Source organism: Helobdella robusta (assembly GCF_000326865.2).
Source record: "Helobdella robusta unplaced genomic scaffold HELROscaffold_54, whole genome shotgun sequence".
Taxonomy (NCBI): domain Eukaryota; kingdom Metazoa; phylum Annelida; class Clitellata; order Rhynchobdellida; family Glossiphoniidae; genus Helobdella; species Helobdella robusta.
Genome location: NW_008705287.1, coordinates 442,223 through 465,859, shown reverse-complemented (window position 1 = coordinate 465,859; position 23,637 = coordinate 442,223). Strand labels below are relative to the sequence as shown.

The 23,637-nt window shown below is 32.7% G+C and overlaps 2 protein-coding genes across 2 annotated transcripts; one reads left to right on the top strand and one right to left on the bottom strand.

Annotated features, from left to right (window-relative positions):
• Positions 1-7,130: 7,130 nt before the first annotated feature.
• Positions 7,131-12,436, bottom strand: HELRODRAFT_193569 (hypothetical protein; the record flags this gene model as incomplete). Its single annotated transcript, XM_009028275.1, has 11 exons — positions 12,329-12,436; positions 11,398-11,487; positions 11,175-11,284; positions 10,977-11,038; positions 10,477-10,744; positions 10,085-10,207; positions 9,812-9,939; positions 9,488-9,582; positions 8,769-9,270; positions 8,058-8,624; positions 7,131-7,711 (listed from the first exon to the last, which is right to left on the bottom strand). The coding sequence occupies exons 1-11, from the start codon at positions 12,368-12,370 to the stop codon at positions 7,131-7,133; spliced, it is 2,568 nt and encodes an 855-aa protein (XP_009026523.1). The 5' UTR covers positions 12,371-12,436.
• Positions 12,437-16,347: 3,911 nt separating this feature from the next.
• HELRODRAFT_187398 (hypothetical protein) lies at positions 16,348-23,173 on the top strand. Its single transcript, XM_009028274.1, has 20 exons — positions 16,348-16,645; positions 17,184-17,251; positions 17,350-17,443; positions 17,563-17,693; positions 17,802-17,894; positions 18,015-18,132; positions 18,231-18,333; positions 18,491-18,590; positions 18,720-18,908; positions 19,371-19,445; positions 19,701-19,759; positions 19,984-20,048; positions 20,253-20,363; positions 20,555-20,748; positions 21,020-21,166; positions 21,409-21,490; positions 21,624-21,863; positions 21,970-22,115; positions 22,415-22,584; positions 22,732-23,173. The coding sequence occupies exons 1-20, from the start codon at positions 16,618-16,620 to the stop codon at positions 22,928-22,930; spliced, it is 2,412 nt and encodes an 803-aa protein (XP_009026522.1). The 5' UTR covers positions 16,348-16,617; the 3' UTR covers positions 22,931-23,173.
• Positions 23,174-23,637: the final 464 nt, after the last annotated feature.

Sequence of the window (23,637 nt, the reverse complement as noted above, 5' to 3'; positions counted from 1 at the left end):
ACATTTGTAAAAGTTTAAAGAAAATGACATTTATAAAATCAGAATGGATCAAAATTCAGTTAAATTATTAAGTTAAAAATCGATTAAAACTGCCATAGAATGATTTCAGCGGTTAAAAATGTTTACAAGAATTTGCCGCCGATAGCACAAAATTCAACAGGGAAGAAGCTAAATATAGATTGAAAAACGGAAAAACCCATTGACAAATTGGTGCTAAAAAAGTTTGCTTCCATGCTTCCTGACCTTGGGATGAAGATCAACACTATAAAGCCATTCTTATATATAATTCAATCTAAAATTGACATTACCGATAATAACTGAAAGTTGAAAAAATTGAGATTCTTTGTATATCCCTGCTTCAACCCATAATAAAGTGTTGTATATTGGTAAATAGGCCCTCCCCTTGGCATAAATACATTTATTTTGCTTTCGCCATTATCAACAAGTACTTATCAATGATGGTGTGTTTGTTATCATGTTAGTAACAATGATGATGACGATAACGACAATGATAACGACGATGATGACGATGACGATTATGTTACGATGAAGATGATGATGACAATAACGATGATAATAACAAAATGATGATTAATAATCGTGATAACATTAAGATAGTGACTATGAAAAAACTTCACTAAAATTTGTTAGTTGGAATGACGATTATTTAGTATCCGGTTTAATATTGTTCTATTACTAACTGACAACTTCTAGCGATTAATATTCATTTTTATCTGCAGACTTTATTTTTTATATCAATATAAAAAAAAGTTTGTGCCGATTGATTATTTAATAAAAATTTGTAACAAAATTCATCCCAAAATTTTGTAACAAAATTAAAAATGTTTGTCCGCTCTGTGACAAGTCCTAGGAAGGCCTTCCTACCAAACCTGCAGATTTGGTAAAATCATCTTCATTTATAGGGGTGGTGGGATAGCCTAGTGGTTAAAGTGGCCTGGTGCTGTTTCGCAGTGCCTGGAGTCACCGGTTCGATTCCGATATAACAAAAAGATCCCCTCCTATCACATACTTTGTGTGTGATTAGCTGTTTAGCATGTATTGTTCTATTTATGTGCGATATTTGTGAGTGTTGTTGATTCCTCTAAAGCCTCTTTTCTGAACTTTTTTTTTATTGAAAAAAATATTATGAATCAATATGAACGAATTGGTCAGTTTTATTCTTTTCATCTGCATTGTGCCGAAGTGTTCACGTAAAATCTGGTATTAAAGAATGTTTAATCGTTTCTCAGGTCCTTGAAGTTTTCCCTTTTATTGAACTTAAATTTAAAAGTAAATTAACTAAAAATTGTGCTAACCGGTGTCATAAAACGAAGAAGGATTCAAAACAGAAAGTAATGAATAAGTGGAGAGAAGTTAGAAATTTGTTGGATTCCACCTAATTGGCTGACATAACTCCTTTTACTGCATAACAAGCAAGCCAGACATTCTTTGACAAATTTTGGGTCGAAACAGAAGTTATTTGTTTTGCAGTCATGATCACCCGTGTGCAAGCAGAAGCACACATTTAAAAAAAAATATTTTAAAATTGTTGAATTCCTTTTGTTGACGTTGTACCGGATTTATTACACTTTCTTAAAATTGTTCAATGTATTTCAAAATTAATTTGTCTCTAATTTAAAGGTTAAATCGTCGCGTGAATAAATAAAATTCAATTATACAAATTTTAAATATAGGATTTCATTTTAGCTTCTAATTTAGCGTTCTTGACGGGCTCCTCCAAGATGCGGATGACATTCTTCCTGATCAGCTGATTCAACTTGGCCAGTGTTGGGAGCGGTAAAGTGGCATCGGAGTTGACACGTTTGCTCAACTCTGGGTCGTCATAATTCTTTATATCGATTGAAAAAATTATTACCATTTTAATTTTTAATAAAACGAAATTAATGACTGTTGTTAAGAAAATAATTACTAAATAAAATTTGTTAACAATAAATAAAGAACTTGAAATTGCACTTACGAAGGAAGGCAGGACGAAGGCCAGAGATGGTTGGATGCTTGCTGAGGAGAGGGAACAATGGCGAAGACCGTCAGCGAACATTGTTGTCAGGTGCACCATCCTTTATCTTTTATTTATTATATTTTAAATGAACTTTCAGCAAATTTGTTTAAAATTTTCAAGCTGCAACTGAAACTGTAGAGCACGTTGTTGCTTTTTACAGTAACTTGTCGTAACGCATCACAACTGCATAATTTTTTAATTGCCTGTTGTAAATGGCATCTGGCAGACAACCGGAAGCACATCTCAATTTCCACGTCGACCAATCACAGGTAGTTATTTCATCACAAGAAGCGTTGTTTAAATAGTTCTTTTGATACTGTCAATTGAATTTTTTGTTAGAAGAGCAACTTTTTAAATTTGTTTACATTTTGTATAAATTAATTTTCATAACTTAATTTGTATAACTCAATTAAATTTGCTACAAAATATTATTTTACAAAAAAATGTCACTTAAAAAATTAAAAGTCATGCTCTTCTATATTTTTCTATATCTTCCATATTTTTCGTGGTTACCCAGTCCTCACTTCCTAGTTCACTGGCATTCGAAGCAGAATTAAACTGTCACACTATCATTTACTATAGACCTGAGCTATCATCATATAACAAAGTTGATGATAGTTTAGGTTTGTAGTATCATGAAAAACATAATAAAGTATCATGCAAATTATGATAAAGTATCATGCAAAATATAACAAAGTATCATGCAAATTATAATATAGTATCATGCAAATTATGATAAAATATCATGCAAAATATAACAAAGTATCATGCAAATTATAATAAAGTATGCAAATTATGATGAAATATCAAGCAAATTATGATAAAATATCAAGCAAAATATAACAAAGTATCATGCAAATTATAATAAAGTATGCAAATTATGATAAAATATCAAGCAAATTATGATAAAATATCAAGCAAAATATAACAAAGTATCATGCAAATTATAATAAAGTATGCAAATTATGATAAAATATCAAGCAAATTATGATAAAATATCAAGCAAAATATAACAAAGTATCATGCAAATTATAATAAAGTATGCAAATTATGATAAAATATCAAGCAAAATATAACTAAGTATCATGCAAATTATAATAAAGCATCATGCAAATTATGATAAAGTATCATGCAAAATGTAACAAAGTATCATGCAAATTATAATAAAGTATCATGCAGATTATAATAAAGTATCATGCTATCACCAACTATCATGCTATCATAGAAATTGTTATACTACCATATAGACTAATCTACCGTACTGTATTATAAACCATAATTAAAATCTGTGTTCCCCATTTGATGGTCTAGGGGGGTAGTGGGGCTTTTCAGGTTAGGGTGGAAGTTGAAATAGTTTGAAAAAGGAATGTAATAATAGGAAAGCACTCTATAAGATCATGAAATGTAAGAAAAATAAGGATATTAGATGAAAGCTTGATTGTTAAAATAACCAAAAAAATGTCATCAAGTGAAGGTTATGTAGTCTGTGGACGCGGTGCATAAAAGGCTGGTTTAAAATACATGGATATTGCATTCAATGTAGTTGGCATATGGTTTTAAAATTTTCAACAAAAAAATTGGTGTGAAAATTTTGACATCAGTGTATTTTAATGTGGTGTGGTGAAAGTTCGTTATACACCACAATCAACAATTATAACTTTGTTATTAATTTTTTAAATATTCCACAATATAAACATTAACCATGGCTTTCTTATTTACATAAATAAAGCATTTTAGAGAGTTGTAAGGGGTGGGGTAAATTAGTAAGCACATTGTGCTGAAGGGTAACATAATAACATGACATAACTTAGCAGGGTTTGAAGTGGTTCAGTAGACTTTGTGACTTTGCTCAGTAGACTGTGGTCTTTGTGAAAACGACTACCAGAAGAATGTCTGTCAAAGACGACGATCTCAAATCAGCTCGGCTATACATACACCAGAAAAAAGATACTAAATACGCATATTATTATACAAATAAATGAAATAAATTAATTAAAAATGAATAAGATCTTTAAAAAAATTGATAAATATTTTTTAAAATTTGATGAGTTTGATGAACAGAAACTTCGTAAGTGATGGATAAGTAGTCAGAGAAGTAGGTAAAAAGTTCCAGAGAAAAGGGCCAGAAAAAGCACAAGCAGATTTGGCAAAAGAGTGTTTAACACGAGTTAAGAAAAAGCGGGAACAAGAAGACGATCGTAAACCGAGGCATTTAGGTTCAATTAATATATCTGATAAATACTTAAGAAATAATTTAGATTGAGACTTACACATGAACGTGCAAATTTTAAAAATTATTCTATATTTTATAGGTAGCCAGTGCAAGAGAACAAGATATGGAGATATATGAGAAAAGAAAGGGACACGAGCAACTAGACGAGCAGCAGAGTTAAAAGCTTAAAGGATAGAGTATAGAATCAGGAAGACCATATTAGAGCGAGTTACAATAATCAATTCTAGATAAGACTAACGAAGTAACAAGAAGGAGAAGAGTAGGATCATCAAGAAAAAGCAAAAGTTTTTTTATTCTACGTAGATGAAAATAAGAGCTTCTAGCGACACTATTAATCTGAGAAGAAAGAGACATAGTAGAATCAAAGATAAAACCTAGACTACGAAATTTTTGAGAGACATCAAGAGTTTTAGAATCAGGTAAGATAATAGGAGGAATAGTAATAGAGTGTTTAGATTTATTAAATCAAATTAATTCAAACTTAGAAGGATTAAGTTTAAGACACATAGAGTCAGACCAAGCGATAATTGAAACTTAATCGTAAGCCAATCGTCGTTTTTTCAGTTCGGAAATCAACCTATCAATCACTATTAAGAAAACTTCTGTTTGAAATTTATCTCTGTGGTTAACTGGAGCAGACTTTTCTGGCCTATCATAAAAAGGCAAATTTCGTTTAAGATACACACCCAAATAATAAGGTTTATCTAACTTTTTGCTTTGAACAATCAATTAACAATTTTTAAAAAATTTTAACAATTCTTTCAATTCATTTTAACAAAAATCAGACAGAATGTTAACACAAAATGTAAAATAACTTTTCCATCCACTCAATCGTAAACTTTCAATTTCAAATTAGGAACCGTTCGATCGTCTGACAGACTACCCAAAACTACGTGCCTATCATTATACTATTCATCAAGAATCAATTATTGTTTAACATTTTTATTAAACGATATTTGATAATAATAGATTGAACTGCCTCGTATAACTTCAAACTATTGTTAAAATTAATTCTATACATCTATTACAAAAGTACGCAACCACAAGAATGACGTAGTCTAAATGATCGTATAATAATTTTTGGCGTCTTGTATGGGCATGATTCTAATTCAAGATAATTTATATGTCATTTGTTCTTTAACATCAAAATTTGCCCTAGGCTCCAGCTTTTTTTAGCCTATTGGTAAATAAGGCTCTGCGGTTAACTAGTAATTGCATTCGATATTATTACGACATACAAAATCGGTCGTTTCTTTGGTAAACGAAAATGTCAGCACAGAACACTGCATGCAATTAGTATGTGAGATATTTTGTTTCGACCAAAAAACAAACAACAACCTCATAAAACCAACAACAACAAACAACATTAAAGAACAAACAAAACACTATCAACGAAAACGAAACAGAGCCATAGCAATTGAGGCAATATCCTTAAAAGACCGCATTTTGAATGTCAGCAGTGGAAAGTCGACCAGTTTCAACACATCGTCGAGGTGGTGGAATTGATTCGTTGATTGATTGATTCGTTGATTGGCTGGTTGATTGATTCGTTGGTTGATTGATCCGTTGATTGGCTGGTTGGTTGATTGATAGATTCGTTGATTGGCTGGTTGATTAATTGATTAGTTAATTGGTTAGTTAGTTGATTGCTTGCTTTATTATTTACATAAGTGAATAAATACATGGATGAAAGATTTACAACATTATTAATTCATTCTTTGAGTACCTGATTGACCTATTAGGAGATTGAGGAAATAATTAGAGTTCTAATAAATGCATGTGTGAATGAATGAATGAATGAATGGATGAATGAATGGAAGGATAGATGGATGGTTTTGATGAACGTCCAGGATATCCATGTATGCTCCTGAAAACATCACACAAGAATCCACTATGATTTAATCATTAATTAAAGCTTTTAACTCTGCCGTTTGTTTAATTGCACGTGCCCATAACTTTTCTCCATGTCTTCTTCTCTTGAAATAGCTACTTATATATTGTAGAACAATTTTTAAAATTTGCGTATTAATATACAAATCTCAATCTAACTTATTTCCAAGTATTTATCAAATAGCCAACCAAATTTAAGCGTTCCGGTCGACGATCGTCTTCTCGATCTCACTTTTTCCTAATTCTCGTTAAACACTCATAAGCTAAACCTGCTTTTGATTTTTCTGGTTGTTTTCTTTGGAGCTCTCATTGTCCTTCTCCAACTACTTTTCCAATCCTTACATTGATGAACATCGAGGAAACGGCGCTTTTGAGATAATTTCATTGCATCGAGTGTAATGCTTAAGTAAATTCAGGCTAAGCATTTTATATTATAAGTTGAAAAACCTAAAATGGTATAATTAACGAATTGTAATGGCTAACGATAGTGTTCGTGTCCACGAAATCAAGAATGAAAGCAAGCAAGAAATAAATGATTGACAGCACATGATTCCATGCATGCACACATCAAACAATCGAACATCTTGCAGAAACTTCAAATAGAAACCAACAAAATAGAGGCCACGAATGACATTATCCTGGCCTCGCCTCGCCTCATTTATTCATTTAATTCGTCTACACACACCACACACACACTTGTTTATATATAAACACACGCCTAAAGAGTAATCGTTATTCGCACACAGTTTAATGAACAAACATTTCTACATAAACACCCATATATATAATTCATCTGTAGAACTGAAAAACGAAAAACGAAAAAAAAAACTAACGAAAACATTTTTGTGATTTTGTTTTTTAAGAAGTAATTCAATTTGTTCTTTATGCTTCATTCATAACAATAACAGACCAGAAAGGTATAATTACATGTTTGAATAATAAATACAAATAATAATTATAATGACAACGAAACGTTTAATCCGTGGATCAGCTGCTAGGGACGTGACCTTTGACATTTGGCGGTGGGACGGTGGGATCGAACTGCTCGGCCGCCCTGTCACTGACGGACTTTCCCAGCTGTTGCGACTGGATGAAGGAAGATGCGAACGGCAGCGACGATGGCTTCAACTCCGAGATCAACAGCGATGATGATGATGACGGCGTTGACGATGATGAGAAGGAAACCTGCTGATCCAACGTATCTGGATTAATGGCGTATGTATTGCCATCATTGTTGTTAATGTTGTTGTTTTTATTGGTGCTGTTGCTCGTGTTAAATTGTTGCTGCCATTTTTTTATATTTCTTTGCTCGTTGTTGTTGCTATTTTCAGATTTGCAGATAAATTTTTCTTGCGAAGGGTAGTTGGTGGAGAGAGGTGGAGGTAGGGTGAGGGGGATCTCATGAATATGAATGGGTTCATATCTTGCAGGGCGTGATTGCGGTTGGCATTTCATTGGACCACACGAGAAATGAGCTGGTTGCGGTCCTGAGACGTGCTGTTGTTGTGGTTGCTGTTGCTGCTGGAGGTGTGGTTGCTGTGGCTCGTGTGGTGTCGTAGTAATTGCTGCTGTTGTTAAAATTATCGTTGCTGATGACGTTGATGTTGATGGTACTGTTGAAGTTGCAGTTGTTGAAGTTGCAGTTGTTGAAGTTGCAGTTGTTGTTGTTGACGTTCCAACCAAACTTGCTTCGTTTGCATTAAAAGATGGCAACAGCGTGGATAGTGGATGTTGGGGTGGGGGGAGATGGAAGGAAGGAGGGAAGGAAGGTGGGGAGGTTAATGTGTAGGCGTGTTCCAGTGACAGCGTCGTTGTTGTTGTTGTTAAAGTTGTTGTTGTTGTAAATGTTGTTGTTGTTGTTAATGATGTGGTTGTTGTTATTATTGTTATAATAGTTGTAGTATGCATACAAACTATTCATATAATTAATATCATGGCTACTGCTGTTGTATGGGAAAACGTTATATGAGTTGAAGCTGTCACACGCATTGGAAACATGCTGGCTGTTGCTTGCAGTTGGTGCTGTTGATGACGATGACGACGACGACGACGATGATATGCTTGGATTGAAAATACTGGTGCTAATGTTTATACTTCCAATATCCATGTTTTCAATGTTTTTGTTGTTGTTTTCATCAGGAACCGGAACCTCCAAACCAACCGAACCACCTCTAATTTCTTTCAAAGTGGCGCTAATCTGATCATCCAATGATATGCAATCATCACTCAAGGCATCATTGTTCTTATCATTTTTAATTTCAGTTTTGCTGTCTTCAGTAGTTTCCATGGATACATCACCGCTGTCTTTATAGAAGTGCAATTTCGATTTGAAGAAATCTCTGCTATTCAACTTTACGTCATTATTATTCTTTCTTTTGCCACCATGCAAGCGATCATCTGATTGGCTGTCGTAGAAAGCGGTGGGCGGAGCAAACTCTTTCACTCTTTCTGATCTTCGTTTTTTCAGCCACACCTCATCCTCTGAAAATGAAAAAGTTTAAAATTACAACGCCGAAACAAACAGACACATCTAATTAATCTAACTCGAAGTAATAAATAACGATGTGCTATATAGAAAAACAGACAGACAGACAGACAGATAAACAAATAGACAGATAAACAAACCATAGAAAAGTTCACTTTTCTTTCCGACGTCCCACTCTCGAACTGGAGCATTCTTCCTCCAAGAATCATCTCTCTTCCATTCTTCAATGATGTCCTCACCGTCGTCGCATTCTTTACCTGCCAGGACGTCAGCATTGTTGGGGGCCACGTCTGGCGGCCTGGGACCAGTGAACGCCTCTTCATTTTCATCATCGTCATCCTCGTAGATGCACGTCATGAATGTTGAGTTCTTATCTACAATGGTGCCGTGATGACGGTTGAAAGATAAGGTCGAGGTTGTCATGCAGTTGCACACCATGATATTCATCTCGAATACAGAAATTAGAAAGATCAACTGAAATGCATTAAAAGGATACTCACCAATGAAAGTGAGAGGATCCAGTCCTGACAACTTGATGGCCTCCTGAACTATTGACCTCTGCATGACCTTCGCCAGTCGAATGTCAAGGGCGCGCTTCCTCTTCTCTTTCAACGATGAAAATATTTTTCGCTGGATTTTGGTCTGGATGTCGGATTGAAGCAATATTTAAAATTATCAAAAACCATAATAATTGTGATAAACAGTTATAGAAAAATTACAATGAATGGTAATGAACGAAACGATAAAAATTAAATACTAGCAACAAACGAGAGATAATTACAAATAACAACAAAAGATAATAAAAATACATAATAATTATAATAATAACAAATAGAAGCAAATGATAACAAAGAGCAACCTGTTGTCTCAGCTGGTCAAGCACTTTCATCTGCTCCTTCCTCGTCTCTTCATCTCGCGCAAAATTGTAGAAGCCAACACCGTGGTCTCGAATTTCTAAAAGGTATGGAAAAACAATGAATTTTTAATCTAAAAGCTAGTTACAGAAGTTTTAAAAATAGAATAAATAAAAAATATATTCAATTTTTTAAAATCAAACGAACTAACAGCTAACAGATGAACAAATAAACAAAAAGGTGAATAAACAAAGTCTGACGGACAAGCAGATGAACAAACAGACACAGACAGACAGACAAATAGATGAACAGACAGAAAGCAAACAAACCATTGAAGGTGACATCAGAGTAATGAATTTCATCTTTCATCCTCATCTTCGTTACCTCCTCCTCCCATTTTCTTCTCTCTATCTCTCTCCTCATATCATTCGACATCAACTCTGGTTCAACCATAGAACTGAAAAATAAAAAGAAATAAAATGATTAATATGTTTATAACTGTATGCAATTGATCCAATTTCAATTTATCATCAAAAATATCCTCTAAGAGTCTAAGCAACAGTAATATTAAAATATATTTATAAAAAATTTGAAATACAAACTTGTTAATCAGCTCTTTCTGATCTGGTTTATTGATGTTCAGTTTCTTGTCCAAACTTTTGAAGTGCTCGAGATCCTTTTTAAGACATCTCCTGGTCCTGCCTAAGCTATCCTCAAACTCCACCCTGGCGTGGTTCAGTGATGGATGCAAATGCAGATAACAATGCAGAGATCGTTGAGAATGCAAAATGACGTCATGAAATTAAATCAAAACGAAACGAAATCATGCTGATGCGGTCGACTTAATCGTCATTGATATCACAACCTGGACCGTTAATCACATTTTCATAACTTCCTCATCATCCTCATCACCTCAATCATCACCACTATCATCATCATTATATTCATCGTCATCATTTGCACCAACAAATCAAAACCATTATCATCAACTAACCATTGTTCATCAGGATTGTTGGACTTGTACAAACTTCCATCATCATCATCACCATCATTTTCATACTCGTCATCATCTTCATTGTCAGAATTTTTTCTTTTTACTCCTGGCCTGTTAACATTGTTGTCATTCTTCTCATTACTCGTCAGTTTGGCTCGAGCTGCTTTCATCTTCTCTTCCAGCAAGTTCTGTTTTCGCTTCTTCTCGATCGACTTGTCAATCACTTTCTGCTCAAAATCCACAAGAAATGGTAACTTCTGGTAGTCCTCTGCATTCGAAAACACGTTAACGGAACGTTATTTTATGTTTTTATCATCATTATTATTAACTCTCTTAAAAAAATTATACATCCACACATTTAAACCCAACAAATGCATCAGCAAGACCAAGCAACTTAACCATTACTCTACTATTGCCACATCCCATCATCTTCTCATCATCTTCATCCCATCATCTTCATCTTGCCATACACAAATTAAAGAAAATAAAAAGAAACAAACCATCATTGAGCATCTGTTGAGACATTTTTTCATACAACTTGGCTTTCTTTTCCAGAGTATTTCTGTTGGTTTAAACAAATTAAAAAATAAATTATTGAATGAAATCTATATTTCATGAAAATAATTTTGTAAAAAGTGTATGCAGGCAGTTTTATATGGTGGATCATCAAACATGAATCAACATGTGAACAGATTTACTTGGACTTCTGAAATGTGTTAAGTTCTTCTAATTTCTCTTCCAAATCTTTCTGAGATCGTTTATCAACTCCAACATTTTTTTTCTCGACAGAACTTTTCGTTTCAATTTTCTGAATAAAAAAATTTAAAAAAATGATAATCAGCACAATAAATTAGAGCAACCAATTAATTTTTTTTGAAAACTTCTTTTTTAAAACTTGAATAACTCAATCAATTAACTAACCCTTTTCTTAATTGGTCGGGAGGAATTTTCAAGTTTCAGCCTCTTGAATTCATCCTGCTTTTTAATAAGCTCTGCCTTCAACTGCATCATCTGAAATAAAAAATTTAAAGTTTGTGATCAAACAATAAATTAATAATTCTTCAAATTTTTAATTATACCTTGTTTGTTTTTTTAAAAATTAAGTCAAACAATTAATAAAAATCAAATGAGAAAAAAATGTTTAAAAATGAAATTGATTTTGTTGAAGAATATGTTGTGCCCCATCCACTTGAAATTGTTTTCATAAATCCAAATCATTAACCTGAGCAAATAAGCCCCAGTTTTGCCATAAATATTTGTTTAGAGAAAATTGACATTTTACTCATAAATTCAATGTTTTTCTTTTCAACAAAATTTTTAATTCCTTATGGCTTAGGTAACTGAAATCAAAATAAATACAAGATCAGACCATATTATGACATGACTTGTGTGTCTATTCTATGTTTTAGAACATAAAAATCACTTGTAAGACATGAATATTTTAACTCATATTGAGGTCCCATCCAGATAATTCCAACTTTAAATACAAGTCTATCAATATTTATACTTCCTCAGAATTTTATAACTTACTCAAGAATGTGAGGAACAGTGTATTCTTATTATAACTAGACCTATTCTATGAAAACTTATTTATATTTATAGTATAAATATTACGCCCATGATCTTTGAGCACATTCCTCATCAATCGTCAAGCTTCCCCATGTATTCTTCAGTTACTCAAATGTCAAATCAGATTGTTAATTCAAAAATTATTTAACAAATATAATGGAGATGAAAAAAGAAATATTAATACTATTAATATGCTATTAATTAATTAAATTAGATAATGAATACATAAAAAAATTTCATTAAAATAAAATCCAAATAGCAACAAATAGCAAAGTGAACTAACTGAATCACCACTAATGTTCATTTCTTTTCCTTTATGAAACATTTTAACTTGAAAATTGGTTAAAAATTTTAAGCGATATAAAATAAGGGTAGAAACAGAAAAAAAAAAGAAATTAATTTATAATCAATTTAAATTTAACTTTTAACAACGATTGTCAACGTAGCAATGAACTAATGATGAACTTTCACGACAGAGGTATACATTTTTATTTATACAGACATATATATAAATAAATATATATATATATATATATATAAATGTTATACAAAGTATGAATTGTAAAACAAAGTAAGGCATGCCTAAAATATTTACAATTCAACCAAAGACAACAAAATTTTAATTAAAATAAAATGTCTACAAAATTTTATTTCTAAAAACTATTTAAAAAATAAATTAAATTAGTTACTTTTATTCAAATAATAATTTGATATTTTTCAAAAAAAAAACGTCATCAAATTATCAATCAATCCATCAATTAGATTGTAAAGCGCATATCCGCAATTTTCAACAGCGCTCCTCAGTAAATTTTGCAAACAGATTGATCATGAAATTTGCTTTAAACTTTGTTAAGTGATGTGGTGGAAAAATAATCAGAAAAAACGGTTTGAGAAGGCCAGAAAAATGGGCCAGAAAAATGGGCTAGAAAAAGCAAATGCAAATTTAGCGAAAAAATGTAAGAAGTGATAACAAAAAGGCAATTGTAAATACATAAAAAATAATATAGATTGAGATTTAATCACAAATGTGCAAATTTTAAAAATTATATTATATTTTATTGGCAGCCCGTGCAAAAGAACAAGATATGGAGATATATGAAAAAAGAGAAGAGCACGAGTAACTAAACAAGCAGCAAAGTTAAAAATTTTACATAAAGAATAAAGTGTAAAATAAGAAAAGCTATAACAGAGCAAGTTTTAATAATCAATCTTAGATAAAACTAAAAAAGTAAAAAAAAAGGTAGGATTGTCAAAAACAAGCAAAAATTTTTTTTCTACGTAAATAAAAATAAGAACTTTTAGCAACATTATTAATTTGAAAAAAAGACATGCTAAAATAAAAGATAAAACTTCTTGGGCTACGATACTTATGAAAAACATCCAGAGTCTTAGAATCAGGTAAAATAATGGAAGAAATAGTAATTAAGTGTTTAGATTCAATTAAATGCTACAGTGAAATAATAAGTCTTTAATAATAATTTAGATTTTTAAATAGAGCAGAAACTTTGACATCGGGAGGCAGGGAGTTCCAGATGATTGGAGCAGTATGACGAAATGCTTGCTTGCCGATGCAGGTTATTGACCTGTGTGGAAGAAGCAATGTTGCTTTGGCAAAGCAAAAACGTTAATTAGTCAACTTAAGATGTAGTAAATTATTGAGATGTGCTGGCAAATATGATGATAGCAACATAAAGACAAAGACCGCAATTTTATAATAAATGGAAAAATGAAATGAGAGACAGTGTAGACTATTTATATTTGAAAAAGTGGATGTCGTATGATGAATGAATGTGTCGATATCAAATGCAACTCTAACCACGCGATTCATTAATCTTTGAAGACAAGTTTCTTGTTTCAGAAATATGCCAAACATTGTAAAGTTGCAGTAATCAAGTTTGGACACAATCAAACATCGTGCTAATTTACTGGCCAAGTCGATGAATAAAAACTTTTTGATGCAGCGTTTTTTTTATGAGATAATTACATGATTTAGCAATCGTCAAAATTTACCAAAAAACGTGAGTTTATTATCAAAGACCACGCCAAGTGTTTTGACTGCGTTGTTTATAGGGACATTAGTATTAACAAGTCTAATTGATGTTAGACGTTATAACTTATTATTTGTGTAAAACGAGCCAAATATAGATAATGGGATTAAATGTGGGCTTTTAGTTAGATAAATCAGAATTATCCAGGTTCTGTTTTTTAAAAGTGAATTTAGTTTTTTGTTTCTTAAATTTTTATTATTTGCACAATTTTGTTTGTTAATTTAAATTAAATTCTTGTTAAATATCAAAATCTTAAAGTTCATTTTTTTGCCCGGCAGTGTTATGAGCCATTTTAATTTGTGTTGGGTTTCCATAGAACTAGTTATGACATAGTTGGTTGGTTTCGAGAAACAAGGTTAACTTTCCATACGCTACACAACATTTTTTTCAAGAGACAGCTGATGGTGGTATTCCGTGTCGGGATGATCTAAAGATATAATTAAAGATTGAAACATGGTTCAAAATTTAGATCATTGAATGATAAATACAAACAATGGACCATGACATTAATTCAACATTTTGGTCTCTAACCCACCCTCCAAATGTTCCTGCAATAACATCTTTCTTCAAAGATTCTTTGTTACTAGACGATGGTCTGTTTGACGTGCCGCAGTGCCGTGCTCCTTTGTTAATTGCACCCATTAACAGCAGAAATGACACAAGTCTACAGCTCAGCCATGTTGATTTTTTAACTAGTTATAATATTCGTTCAGAAGTCTCACCAAGTTCAAGTGCCAACCACTGTTTTATAATATCACCAGCAACATTCATGATTGCTTTGTTTGTCATGTTTGTTGCCATGTTTATCAGCAGCTCTTGTAACTATGTTAGAATAGTTAGTATATTTATTTATTTAAAGAGTCAGTTTAGCTTTTAATTTAATTTATTCATTTTTAATTTCTTTTTAAATTTTATTTTAAAACAGAAAGACAATCAGACAACCAGTAAGTAAGTCCACTGCAAGAGTTTACAAAAATCAGGAATTGCAATGTTCTTTGGTTGAAATATATTTTATAATGTTAACTAGTAAATTTTCCAACTTTACTTTACACTTTAATATGGCTAGTATTTATTAAGATTTGCTTTATACTTTTTTATTTTTCCTACATAAAAATTATTATTTGTACCCTCTTTATTCATTTTAAATGTAATGTGTTTGTCTTAACTTAGCCATTTTCAATTTTATATGTTTCAAGATAATTTTTTATAGTTGTACATAACCAAATTAGCGTTTAACTATCATTGATTTTCAGATCATGCTTAAATGTAATGTTTCAGGTCAATGTTGCTTTATAAAACTTCATTGTGTGTGTGCAATGAAGTTTTATGTTTATGTTTGAATATAATTTTTACAATTTTCAATAACCAAATAAACAACAAATTATGTTGTTGTTTGAATATAATTTTTACAATTTTCAATAACCAAATAAACAACAAATTATGTTGTTGTTTGAATATAATTTTTACAATTTTAATAAACAACAAATTATGTTGTTGTTTGAATATAATTTTTACAATTTTCAATAACCAAATAAACAACAAATTATGTTGTTGTTTGAATATAATTTTTACAATTTTCAATAACCAAATAAACAACAAATTATGTTGTTGTTTGAATATAATTTTTACAATTTTCAATAACCAAATAAGCGTTTAACAATCAGTCATTTACACATCTTGCTTTTACAATCATTGCACATCTATGTGGCTTGTAAAAATTATTCGTGTGTGTGTGCGCGCCTGTGGGTGTGTGAAAAGAAAGGAGTAGGTATTGGATACTTGTTGAGGGCACTTTTTTTGTTACATTCAATCATGGACATGAAACATTTTATAAACAAAAAATTCTTGCTTAGGTAGGTATACGTTTTTATTTCAGGAAAATGTCACTAAATAATTATAAAACCGGAAATATGTGTGTGTGTATCTTGTTGTTCGTGTCGAGATACACTTTTTTCAATGAAAAAACATTAAAACTGTTTCTTTATCATTGTTTCCATTAAAATGTTGCAATAGAGAACTAATAAATGCTGGACATGTACAAAGACACGACAGCAAACAGACGTAAACATATATATATATATATACATATATATATATATATATATATATATATACGAGTGAGAACATATACACGCACACACAACCAAACATAGACGAGCACGGATTGTAAAGAGGCTTTATTATACTGTTATCACATGCGTGCGTTCTCGCGTGCGTATATATAGGCTTACGTGCAGTCACAACATCGATGAAACGAGATTGAACAATTCGGTTCTTTAAGTTCCGCCTGTCTTGTTCTTCTAACTAGAATTTTACTGACTGCGATCGCCGAAAATATAAACTAGTTCCTCATTAAAAGCTTTAATATTAATAGTACGGATCTTACAAAACTGGTACATTATAAATATAAGCCACTTGCGTCCGATCATTAATTTCTTGTCCCTCGTTGATGTTTTGTGTGGCACCAGAGGAAGAAGACTTTTCGAAAGTTTGAAAACAAAAAAAAATTAGATTGGAGAAAATAATGGCCGCCAACATGTACCGTGTGGGAGGTTGGTACCGTTCTATTAATTTTGTTCTCGTTCGCTGCCTCGACGCTTGCGGGCAGTGCCGGCAACGGCTGAAGACCGGTTCCCGGTCTCGCTCGCCACGAGTTTTAGTTTTCGAACTATTAATTTAATTGATAAGACGTTCTTACATATATTTAGTTTTTTAATTTTCAAACTTTCCACTTTTAATGATTTTTGCAATTGTAAACTGTCTCGCGTTGGTATGTTTGGGAAAATGGCGGATGAATATTGTAGAAAGTGGTGATGCGGTCTTGAAAGTTTTTTCGTGATGTCAAAACTCACGAGAAAAATTTAATTAGTTTGTTTCTTGACGTAATTAAGAATGAAATTTTATGCTACAAAGATTGTAGCATAAAACTGGAGGCTATCGTCCTTAGATCGAAATTGATTATTATATTAGACTGGCAACTACGTGAAAATGCATAAATTGTGAAGCGCTATATTATACATTAAAATAGCCACCCTGGTATAAGTTGATTTAATATAGTCTCTTAATTTAAATAAAATTATTAAATTGCAGATTGTGTGTACTTTGAAACGTCCAGTGCAGCGCCCTATCAAATAAGAAGGATAGAGGAACTTTGCAAAGTAAGGAACTATTTGAAAATACTTTTCCTTTAAATAAACTAAAACCTGGTTGCTCGTCCTACTGCTAATGATTAATTTTCTTTTTTTTATTTTTCCAGACTCCTACAGGCAATGTTGAGGCAAGGGTTATGTGCTTTTATCGAAGAAGAGACATTTCTCAGAATTTGGTTTCATTGGCTGACAAACATCAAAGTAATTAAATATTCAATTAATTTCTTTATATTGATTTATGTATTAATTTTATGTTTTTATGTATTGAAATTAATTAATTATTAACATAATTTCTAACTTTGTGTGAACTTTAATTTTAGATGTACATTTCAAAATTACAGTTGGGGGATCTGAGGAGGAAAATGGCACCATTGTAGTTGCTGCTAAGGAGGAATTAAATGAAAAACAGAGGCACCAGTTGAGACACAGAGAACTCTTTCTCTCTCGACAGGTTCCACCTTTTATTTCAATTATTTGTTTATGCCATCATAATTTTTTATGTCTAATAAAGTTTTGGTTAATTTAATATTTAATGATTAAATACTTTTTTAACGATCAGTGTGAAACCTTGCCCGCTACTCACATAAGAGGCAAGTGCAACATTACCCTTCTCAACGAAACGGAATTCTTCTCATCATACCTAAACAGAGATGTTAGTAATTAATTTATTGTGCATTCTTTTGTTTATATTTCTTTTATGTATTAGCATTAATTAGATATTTAATTTTTATTATTCATGATGATTAAATTATTGAAAAATGATTTGATTTAGGATACATTCTTTTATTCCTTGGTGTATGATCCAACGCAAAAAACATTGCTGGCCGATCGAGGCGAGATCAGGGTTGGCCCCAGATTTCAAGCTGACCCAACAACTCTACTCAAGAAAGGTGTCACATTTTAAATGTTTATCGTTTTGTTTCTTTATTTAAAGATTATTTCTTAGTAATTACTTTTCACTTTATTAACTATATTTTAAAATTTACAGGTGAAAATGATGGCAGAAATTTGTCCGACCTCGAGGACCTCATCTGGGATCCATCCAACAGTCTCACTGATAAACAAATTGAAAACTTTCAAATTGTGGCCAGGTAAAATTTTTTTAATATGCATTCATTTGTATTAATTACCAATATTGATGATTATTATTTTAATGATGATATGATGATAACAATGTGATGATGGTGATAATGATAGAGATGAAAATATTGTTGAAAATGATAATTATCTAACCACACTGCCCAACAGATCCGTTGGCACATTTGCACGTTCATTGGACTGTTCATCAACTGTCAGACAGCCAAGTCTCCACATGAGTGCTGCCGCTGCCTCCAGGGACATCACACTGGTCAGTCGCTTGATGAATGCATGCATGCTGAATGGGTGCATGGTGAATGAGATGTTATTAAAACTCTAATTTGAGAGTTATGTATAACCAATGTTTCATCTCATATTTAATACTGAATATATTGTTTAGTTCCATGCCATGAACCTTCTGCACAAGAACAACTACGCCATTGCCGATGCCATCTCTGATCTGATCCCAAGCACAGGACCAGTGCTCTGCCGGGACGAGATGGAGGAGTGGTCAACCTCCGAAGCCAATCTCTTTGAAGAAGCTCTCGACAAATATGGCAAGGACTTCATTGAAATCAGAGCTGATTATGTTAGTTTATAAGTTGTCATCATTCCTATTTACTCAATTTATTTTTTTATTAATTGTTTTTAATAACCATCAATTAATGTGTTGATTCTTGTAATTATTGTTACAAAATGTTCTCAACCTTCTCCTCCAGTTCCAGAGTTATTCTGGAGATACTTTAGCTGTATGCATAACAGTTATGTGGCTTAAAATCAATACATTGATTGATTGGTTGATTGATTGGTTGATTGTTTGATTGATTGGTTGATGAGTTTAATGTCTGCGACTAAATGGGCAAGACTGGTGTCATTCAATAACATTGATGTCATCCAACTAGAACATGTTACTTGTTTCATATTTCTAATAATTTTTTGTTGAAAACAAAATTATTTTATATATATTGTTATTATTTATTACCATTACTTTTAATAGTTTTTGTGATTGTCATTAATATTTTTTGTATTAACACATGAATTTGATCATCAGCTTCCGTGGAAGAGTCACAAATCTCTGATAGAATATTATTACATGTGGAAAACTACTGATAGATACATCCAGCAGGTTGGTTGATTGATTGATTGGTTGGTTGGTTAGTTGATTGGTTGGTTGGTTGATTGATTGATTGATATATTTATTGCTAATTTATTACTCAACATTTTGTTTACTTGGTTAATTACCATTAAAATTCTTCATTTTTTTATATTTCAAACAATTATCCATTGTGTCGCGGCATACAGTTCAATAATTAGTCAATGGTTTTGTGATTAATTGAATTTACAGTTTTAATGGTAGAATTTATTTATGATCTTTCAACAGAAACGAATCAAAGCTGCAGAGGCAGAGAGCAAATTGAAGCAAGTTTACATACCAAGCTAGTTAGTCTTCTTTACTATTTCTCTCTTTCTCTCTCTCTCTCTCTCTGTTTTTCAATCATTGTAGGTTTATTAGTTTTGGAATGCTGCATCCATACAATCCATCACACATCCACAATCCATCAAACATTCACAATCATCCTAATATTATAAATCTATTAGTAAATACATCTATTTGAATGGAATAGATTAATTAATCAAATTATATTTAATTTAAAATCCACCAGCAACAAACCGAATCCAGCTCAAGTTCCAGACAAACCAGATGGCAGACCCTGTGAAAGCTGCTACAGTATGTTGAAATATTATTTGTCTTGTTATTTCTATTATTATTACGACGATGATTGCCATTCAATGTTGTACAGCATCACAATATTTCATGCACGTTCATTTATGTCAAGCTCTCCTATTCACATCTCACGCCATGCATGCACGCTTTACTTTTTCATCCACATCACACTCATTAATTTGACCTTGACATTAACAACAACAACAGCCTCTTCTTCGAATCAATGGTATTTGTGGGGACCTGCTGTCATGCAGTGCAGAGTCTGCTCGTCGTGCTGGGTTTACTGGAAGAAATATGGAGGACTGAAGATACCCACAAGTAAGTGTTGCTAGCTGCTGCTGCTGCTTAAAGGATGGTGGTGCTGTGTGGTGATCATGACATTGTTGTAACATTCTTGTTGTAAAATTGTTGTGGTGACTCTGTTTGCGACAAAAATTATGTTTTTTTATTGTTTCTATGTGGGGAAGTGATGATTATTAACATGCAAGAACATAATTGCAACCCAATAGATAACAACAATCAGAATAGTAGTAACAGCGGCAACAACAGTCATCATCACAGTCAGAATAGCAACCATCATCATCACCAGAATAATGCCAATGCTAACAACAATAACGCTAGCAACAACATTGATAAACATGGACACAGTAGCAACACAACAGCTTCCAAAGTTTTCAAGTGCACTGTTCAGGGTTGTGGAAAGGTTTGTGATGCATTTATTTGATCTCCATGTTTGTTTTTGTTTATGTACTTGCTCTTTATATCTGTCATTAGTGCTTTCGTTGCGATAGTATTGGGTTGAAAAGCAGGGTTCAAATTGTAAATATTTTGTATTTTATAGGTATTATATTTATTATTTTATAGCTTTTTTATTGACTTTTTTATTTGTTGATTTAAATTTTTAGTTTCTACAAAACATGTTCAATACTTATTAATGTTCTGACCTCAACTAACCAACTGAACAACCACGGCAGACTGACTTCAGATCAAAGGCCAACTTGCTGCAGCACTTATCATCTGTGCATGGAATGTCAATGACCTCCAACAGTCCGTGTCCAGTCATGAAGACCAGAGCTGCTTTTTGTCTCATCACCACCCCACTCACTCGCATCTCAAGACAGGTTTCTAATGTTCATCATTTATTATTAATAGTATTTAGATTTAAAACATCTATGGATGGCATGGTTAGATTGTTAGAATAATTTAAGATAAAAGTTATTTGTTTCCCATTGTTATACAGTTAAAATATCTGTCAAGTTATATTATTGATACTATACGTAGATTGAGTATTATGATCCGCCTGTCAATCAAACTCATTATTCTCACTCTGCAATTAATTAAATTTCTCAATATATATTTTAAGATATGCAAGAGTTCATTGGACATGAGGAGAGCCTGCAGGAAACCTTTCCATCTCATCAACACGGCTCTTGTCAAGCAAGAATGTTCGTTTCATTCAATTATTGTATTTCATTTTGTCTGCTAATCTTTTTGTTTCAAATTTTCTAAATTAACTAAACTTTTATTAAATTAATTAATTAATTATATTAGCTAAAGTTTTAGTTTTCATTTTGAAAGGTCAACAAAGACTGCCCGAGCTGATGTCGAAGCTGCGCATGTTGAAATCTCGTCAGCGCATTCCCATGGAAAAGGTGTCGGCCAAGTTAGGAATCGACACGAAAATGGACAAGCCAAGTCTTCTACACCATCACAGCTCAAAGGTTCTTGGTCTGAATGGCGACACGAACAGTGGCGCAAGTGGTGCAGTAGAGAGAGGTGGCCAGTCTAAGAAGAGAGCTCGTGATAATGATGATGAAGGTTCTTTTTCAAGATTATTTTTGAAATAAAAATTTCGTCCACGTTTGACTGTTAATTAATGTTATGGCCGTTGCATTATTAAATATTTAAAAAAATTTCAAAACAGGCATGCCACCGGCAAAGATGGCTCCACCCCTGGTCGCCGCCCCATCGTTAGCACCCTCATCATCAGCAGCAGCAGCACAACTGTCATCATCTTCATCACAACCTGCCACCAGAACAGGATCAGTGGTCAAACAGAGCCAACCAAAAGTAAAAATTGAGACTCATCAGCCTGTAGTAGAATTTGTTACTTTTTTCATCTAAGCCAATGGTTTCATATAAACACGTGTCATGTTCTTTTAATTACGAGGGAATAGTTGGATGTCTTTGTATTCTGTTGACTTTTTTATTCTATTGGTGTCTTAACAAACTCATGTGTGGTACTGCTGTTAAGATATTCATATTTTATCAGCGCGTGTGACATGCACGCACCACTTTTCGAGGCAATATATAATATTAAATAACGTCTGATATGACATGGTTTGCAAAACTAACTCAATTTATTTCAGATGCGGGGATCAACAATCAACAGACTGAATCAACATCAACAACAACAAAGTAGCAACAACAGTACAACCAATGCAAACAACAACACATCGAAACAACAAGGCAGATATCGACAACACAGCACTTTTGAAGCTTTAGAGGACATTTTCTTTCATGCTACTGAATCAGTCAAGTATGTGTATGTTTGTCTGCCTACGTACGCGCGCGCGTGTGTATGTGTTTGCGTAACTATGTGTCTGAGCGTATATGTGCACTTATAGCTGAATTGCTGTGATTTTTTACATTAATATTGTTGCGCATAACTACATCACAATTGCAGGCAAGTGAGAAAGCAGATGACGACTCAAGATTTTAAGAAAGGAGGGAGGAAACCGTGGAGACCCATATCGCTCCAACAATCATCGTCATCTCAACCACTGCCATCTTCATCTTCGTCGTCATCATCACTACCATCGAGCAGTCAGACCAGTGGAGATGATGGTGCCGCATCAAATGCTGGCATAGTGGTACTGGATTGATCGATAGTACAGATGAGTACACACACACACCTGTCTAGCAGTTGTACTTCAAGCTCTATCTGCTAACAATTTGTAGACTGATTGACATTTTTTTCCTTTAATGTCTTTTGTTTAATTGTTATTTATATTGGTTAATATAATTTTGAATTTTTTTACTGATTGGAATCGTTTTACAGCTGGTGTATTTTGAGGCATTGTTGTCGGGTGATTGATTAAATTTATTGAAAGATTCCATACAAAGTTTATTGTACTAATTGATAAGTTGGTCCGTAGATTGGCGGGGATGTCAAATTCGAAATTTCGTTAAAACTTAATTATTTAATAATTAACAGTTAAATTAATAGTTACGGACGGATGTCGTAGCTTCACACAATGAATGTTTCGTTGTTCGACGAGAAACATTGCCCGAGCGTGTTTAACGGGAAAGTATTTACCCACGTGCTCTGATATGGAAAAATGGGAGTTTTTTGATGAAAGAAATTCTTTCGAGAATGTTCTTGATGTCAGATCACGTAAAAAAAAACTTAGGATAAAATGAGAAAAGAAATGTAGAATTTTTTTACCAGTTTTTTCGCTAATAGAGTTGAAGAACCTAATAAATTTTTAAGAAAAGTGGATCACATGTCGTGAATTTTGAACTGGTACGGGAGGGAAAGTGATGCACGTGAGTGGAGAGTGCAACGCCAAAATTAGCCAGTGCCGTGATG

Bases quoted from the DNA above. Each gene is read 5' to 3' on its own strand.
- HELRODRAFT_187398 (XM_009028274.1), top strand. From the start codon at position 16,618: ATGGCCGCCAACATGTACCGTGTGGGAG. The intron at 17,694-17,801 runs GTTCCACCTTTT...TTTAACGATCAG, and splicing joins AACTCTTTCTCTCTCGACAG to TGTGAAACCTTGCCCGCTAC. The intron at 19,446-19,700 runs GTTGGTTGATTG...ATCTTTCAACAG, and splicing joins CTGATAGATACATCCAGCAG to AAACGAATCAAAGCTGCAGA.